Source organism: Pholcus phalangioides, unplaced genomic scaffold (assembly GCF_987345545.1).
Source record: "Pholcus phalangioides strain wild (caught in Gottingen) unplaced genomic scaffold, Ppha-v1.0 ptg000004l_1, whole genome shotgun sequence".
NCBI classification, from domain to species: domain Eukaryota; kingdom Metazoa; phylum Arthropoda; class Arachnida; order Araneae; family Pholcidae; genus Pholcus; species Pholcus phalangioides.
Genome location: NW_028301597.1, coordinates 52881405 through 52887728, shown reverse-complemented (window position 1 = coordinate 52887728; position 6324 = coordinate 52881405). Strand labels below are relative to the sequence as shown.

The window sequence follows — 6324 nt, the reverse complement described above, 5'->3', positions numbered from 1 at the left end:
GACCCAATATCATTCCAATATTTAAGCAATGTAAACAAAGTTGACAGTTTTTCTGTTCCAATTCAAGATGGGTAGGAATCAAAAAGGTTGGTGGCATTTTTGTCCGCTTTTCCCATTTTGGTTTACTCATTGAACGAGATTTCATTTTCCAGAGATTAGTTGCAGGTTTGTAGCAAAATGTAAACAAAACCCGCGTGATGAATAGGGGAAAAATGTGTGTGTAGCGAAATCTAGTTGAAGATCGCGTGAGTTCAATGGTGAGGCGACAAACACCATAAATCGAAAGTATACTACCACGCCAGGTTATTAATTATTTAAACAGAACTTAAACAAGTATTTCACATTGAACGTTAAGTGAAATGAGTGCGCAAAGCAGTTCTTTTATCGGCGACTCACTCCTGATCACTTGCTGTACTTCTAGCGCCATTTACGTAACGCTACCTTATTTGCATGTGCATACGTTTTCAAACTACAATTTAACTCGGTTATAATGTCAATGATTTGCGGTTCCGACTCATTCTCATAGAGCTGGGATTTTTTACCCATGGGTCGTTTACATCAACTCATACCCAGGGGCACGGACCTAATTCGCAAAGCTCTTCCGAGATAGGTTGTACAAAGTCACTTATAGCCATAGACTCTTGAGCTACATGTCTCGATCCAAACTTGATTCACAGGACTTTCTGAGATTGGTAGTGAGCTACTACTAACCTATACATGCACCTCATTCACATTCCTCTGCAGAATTTCTAACGAATTTTCGCATGTTGGAATTTATTTGTTGTGAACGTAACACAATGTTTGTTACTGTGTAATGCTTGTTATGTGTAGTGTTACCATCCTGAGTGAAGTGCTAATTGAATAGGATTGAATAATAGTGCGGTTGTAGGGGCCTGAGTTGCTCTCTGTGGTGAGACTTTTTAAAAGGAGATTGGCTCGCATTCACGCCTCAAAGTTGGGAACCACAGAAATCCAATTTCACCTAACCACCACTGTGGCAATGGTAAGTTTCGAACCTGGCTCCTCACAATTCAAGTCTGTTACTATAACCACTCGACTACCACAGTGTCAGACTCTTGAGCTATGGGGTACAACTTAGACTTGATTCGCAGGGGCTTCCTAGATGAATTGTACAAACCCCACTTACAGTTCTGTTTTAAATGTACTTATTGTGTCACTGGTTTTACTAATTGTAAAAAATAAACAGTCCCATGGGTTGCGAAACTGATCTTGTTGATTTTTAGTTGTTTCAAGAAAAGTTAAGAATCCCTGTCATAGAGAACAATGTCATGATGTCAGTGAAATGCGAAGACCCCTCAAACAACCTCAAAGTATCTAATTTAAATATGAATGTATATTCTTTATGGGTACATCATACATTATGCGTAAATATATATTTTAGTGCATGTTAAACTATGTATTTGATTAATAAAATTGACCATACAATAAGGGAATAATTGTTCACTTACAGCCCAGGCGGGTTTTTTGGGTAAAATGGGAGGAAAATTGAATTTCCCTTTTCCACAACCTCAAAATATGTAACTTAAACATGTATGTATATTAGGGTGGGTCAAAATAAATGTTTTCATTTTCAAATTGCTGATATTGCGGAAAAGTTTCTTCCTTTAATAAGAAGAAAAATGACGTAAAAAAATTTAAAATTGGTTGATATCTTCTGGTCGCGCATAGTACTTGAAATTTATGGAAACTGACAAAATTGAACATATTTCTTAATTTTTTTAATAGTACTTAAATTTGAATGATCGACACACAAAAGTTTGTTATGGTTCAATAAAGTAAAATAAATTAAAACATCATTAATGTTTATCGGTTGCGCAGTGTGTTCGAAAAACTGGAATTGACCAAATTTTTGTATGTTCTATTGTGCAGCTCTTTGCCTGCTTTATGATGATGACCCAAAATGACCCAGAACTCGTCACGTAGAGGTGGCTGCCTGTCGAGTTCCATCTACATCCTATCCAATTAACCATCCAAAGTAAGAGAGTGTGTGTGATTGACATTATATATTTAAAAACTATTTACAGGGCTCCCATTCAAAAAATTTGAAAGTAGGAAAAAGCAGGAATAGAAAGTAGGACGGGTGAGGGTAATCTCCTTAGACAACATAACGCGATAGTATAATTAAAAACAATTCCTAAATGTTTTTGTTAAAAATTTTTTTTTTGATAGCACTATTTGAGTATCCTGTAAGATTGACTCGAGCTGAAGCAAAAATGGCAGAAATGATTTGGTTACAAGAACAATTTTTGGCCAAAACAGTGCACTAGCAACCACAGATAATTCTTTTCACTTTTCAAAATAAGAATTACATTCTATTTTGGAGTCTTCCACAGTCCAATCTGCCAACAAAGCACCTGGCATAAACCTCCGACAAAGCACATCAAATTATGAAGACATATACGTTTTTTAACAATGATGTTCCTTCTAGGCCACTTTGAAAAGCACAGTGTAAAATGTGTAAATTACAAGATCTGATGGAAATGAGCCAAGGTGAACTGGATAGTATACTGCGCTGTCCAGTAATGTAGGCATAAACAATATTTACAATGCTCAGCTAAGGGCTAGGAATGAAAGTGCTTAATTTGTCAAAAATGATTGCACTGGCATTGAACAGTGTAATGCAAACAAATCCCTTTAAATAAAAATACAAAAGACAACTGAATGCTATTGAAAGCATCAGAATCAGCAAACTTAGTATAGGCCTATGCATCCAACTGGTTTGTAATACACTGTTGCTTCACCTATACACCAAATGTGGTCTGTAATTTTGAATGATGAATGTTAGTTACGGTCCAAGACCATGAAGTAGTAAATACAAATTAATTTTTTTTATCCAGAAATTAGTAGTTTTAATGACTACTCTACTTGTTGAACCCTCAAAGTAAGCAAATAAAAAATTAATAAACCAAATGGTCCACATATACCCTCTAAATAACTTTTAAAATGGTACAATTTCTGCTTTCACAGAATCATTAATTACAATCTACTACATTTGTAATATTTGGCAATATATCTATTATTCCTGCTCAGTTAAAACCAATTATAGTCCTCCTCCGACGAGATGAATTTTCGCTGCGTCACGCCACGTCGGATGATTTTATTCAATTTTTTTTTGGTAAAACAATTGCACATCGAGAAAAGTTCATCAGTGACTGAGCTTTCACGATTGGCATGTCCATCTAGGATACAATAGAATCGTTTGACATGACATGACGTGCCGTAGCCAAATCTCATCTCGTGGTAGGAGGACTATATATAAATTTTGTTGATAGATTTGGTAAAAAAAAATAGGACATTTTTTTTACCAAACAATATAACAAGTGGGAACCCTGTATTTACCAAAATTGACACGTTCGAAATCTGACCAGTAGGAGAAATCAGGCGTAAATGATCTTGATAATAGTAGAGATCTGATGTAGCCATCTCTAGCTTCATGTCTACATACTTTAGTTGAGGCATCTGTAACAAGTTTGGCACATCTCTGGACTGTCCGAGTGTGGCGGAAACTTTTTGATGGCTCTGATGTTAGTGTCGGAATTGATGAATATAATATCATTACATACTTCCTGCAGCATTGGGGGAGGATACAACAGGCCAGTATTCTAGTAAATAATCTGAAGGTAATTGGTAGCTTTAAAGTTAATCTTGGGTAGCATGAAGTGTCGGAACTGGACAGAACAAACCGAGCACAAGCAGGATCTGTCACACTAGTGATGTAAGCTCAGTACCCAGAAGGGCACGATTTTGTCGTAAAAACTTGGTTAATCAAGGGATCAGGAGAAAAGAAAAGTAAGAAAATTAAAAATGTAACAGAAAATATCAATTTAACTAATATCAATTAACTAATGCTTGCTTAGCATGAAGTGTTCAATAGTTTTTAATTCAGAGGCTGATTATCTTGCTTTTAAAATTATTCTATACCCAATCTCTCTCGAATGTGTTCTCTGTCATCAATGATCATAGCCAATAGTAAATTTTCAGGGTGTGCAAAGAACTCATTGTGTTCAATTACTGGATTAGCAACTTCAAGTAAGTCTTTAAATAAATACCGTAATGTTTGAACTGCGAATCTGAAATCTTTTTTTTTTTTCTCTTTCAAACTGAGCACAACTCAGGTCTATCACCATCTATGAGCGATTTACTACTTAGTGAGCTGTGCCGGAAGTGTAACTGTGTGTGTACCTAACAGTCTGAGTGGATATATAGTTTTTGATTTTTCAGTGCTGCCATCTATATTTCAGAAGTGAAGTGAGTGATGTGTTATGACTGAATTACATTTGTATTGTTTGTAGGTCTGTTGGTCTGTGTGGCAAGAGTTTTTAAAAGGAGCATCGGCTCGCATTCGTACCTTGAAGTTGTGAACCACAGAAAACCAACTTTAGCTGACCACACTTCTAGAATCACAAATAATGTCGTGATTCATACTCCACCACAATGAGCTTTTCAAACCCAGTAAAGCTGCTATCCAATGGGCCCAGAAAAAGATTTTGGCTTTGTGGGTGCACCATCTATATGCTGAAAAATATGACAGAAAGGGAGCTCTTTGAAACAGAGTATACACACGATTCACATGTGCTCCAGTCCCACTCAGGCTGTTGAGAGATGTGCCTGACTTGTTACCAAATTCTCAACTAGAGTATGTAGAGATGAAGCTAGAGATAGATACAATTCTACACTGTTATTAAAATTAGTCATGTCTAATTTCTCCCAAAAGGCAGGCTTTAAACGGGAACACTTGGAAAAGAAACAATAGAAGAAACTGTAAACCACTAAATCCTAGTCAATTTTGGTAATTAGAATGTGACTTACACATGTTCTCCTACCTTCGATGGTTGATTGGATAGGGTGTGGCTGAAACTCGATGTGCAGACACCTCATCGTGGTAAGTTCTGGGTCATTTTGTTCTGACAGCATGTGAAGAGCTACATAATGAAACATACGAAAATTTGGTCAATTTTTGAGTGGTTTTTTATTGCACTAAGGGGTGCCCCCCCCCCCCCATGGCAAAGCTGAACATTCGTCGCTACTCACAAGCTCCAAGCCAGTGTTGGCATGTCTGTATATATTTATTTCTTTCGTGATTTTAATTTTGTATCGGCAAAGTTATGTATTTTCACGCCTTTAAACACATCTCATATTGTCAGAATTTCATTCATATGGCAAATAAACAACCATTTCAGTTACTGTTGATGCTATATAATACAGTTAATCCCTCTGATACAGTCACCCATCTTTTATGGGTAATTTTTTTTGTCTCCTGAATGTCCGCAAAAGAAGGATTTTACTGTATATTGTTATCCCTTTTTAACTTTACTTTTCTCGGCATGCTGGGAACAGATCAGAACCCAACATTCCCTCAAGTTTTACAGTATGCCAGCTAATGCTGGGGGAAGGGGGGGGGGTATTTTCTCTGAAATCGTGTGTGCCGGGAATCAAACTTTTGTCAACTGCTATGAAAGCAGCTATGCTAACCTCTTTTACACTGGCTAATGCTGAGAAGACAACCTCTAGTGATGAATGATAAAACTAATTTTTTTCTCTAAATATCTTTTCAATCCCTTTGAGACATTCCAAAAGTTTCAGATCTTCCTGGTGGGTAGTAGTTAAGACTGTAGTCAGAGAGAGCTCAGAACATGCAATTTGTATTTTTACCATCCAATGCATTAATTTCTTTTCATTTAATTTTTAAATCAGTTGTGTAATGCAAGGGTAGTAACACTGGTTTGAATTAGAAGTGGAATATTCTTAGTAACCTATCAAGCGTTTGTGTGGTTGGTTATGAATGGATTTGCTATGGAAAACATTTTCGCTGTAAAAGTATGTGGACTATGTTGACTGTTGCAAAGGCTTCAACTAATTTCTCTATTTTTTATTTTGCTTTGGTGCCCAAGTTGGATCAATTGTTCTTGAGTATATTGAAAACATGTTTGACTCAAAATAAGTTTTTTTGTTTTAGATAACAGGAAGTATAAAAAGAGGGTTTTTAGAGGTCAAACACAAGAAGATGAGAATGAAGCATTGGAAGATGAGATAGAAGGAGGTAATTAATCGTTTGTCTTAACCCTTCCACTATTACATTATGAAAAAATTATTATGTAAATTTTTTGGTAGGTCATTTTGGTTCTAATTATAGCCTCGGAAAATTTTTTTTTTAATCATTTAGTTTTTAAAAAATAAATTAAACTGGTTCATGGAAATTTTGTCAGTGCTATACGCTTACAATTAAAAAAAAAAAATTCAAATATCATCAGCACCATGCCAAAACTATGAAAGTGCAAAAAATTACTTTTGAGAGTAGCTCAT

The 6324-nt window shown here is 35.9% G+C and overlaps 1 protein-coding gene across 1 annotated transcript in view; it reads left to right on the top strand.

Moving 5' to 3' along the window:
* hay (ATP-dependent DNA helicase hay) overlaps positions 1 to 6324 on the top strand; it is a 72007-nt gene continuing 65683 nt past the window's right edge. Inside the window, exons 1-2 of the mRNA XM_089231747.1 lie at positions 1 to 86; positions 5978 to 6061. Coding sequence (XP_089087873.1) covers positions 68 to 86; positions 5978 to 6061 — 103 coding nt within the window. The 5' untranslated portion in view covers positions 1 to 67. The remainder of the gene's footprint in view (positions 87 to 5977; positions 6062 to 6324) is intronic.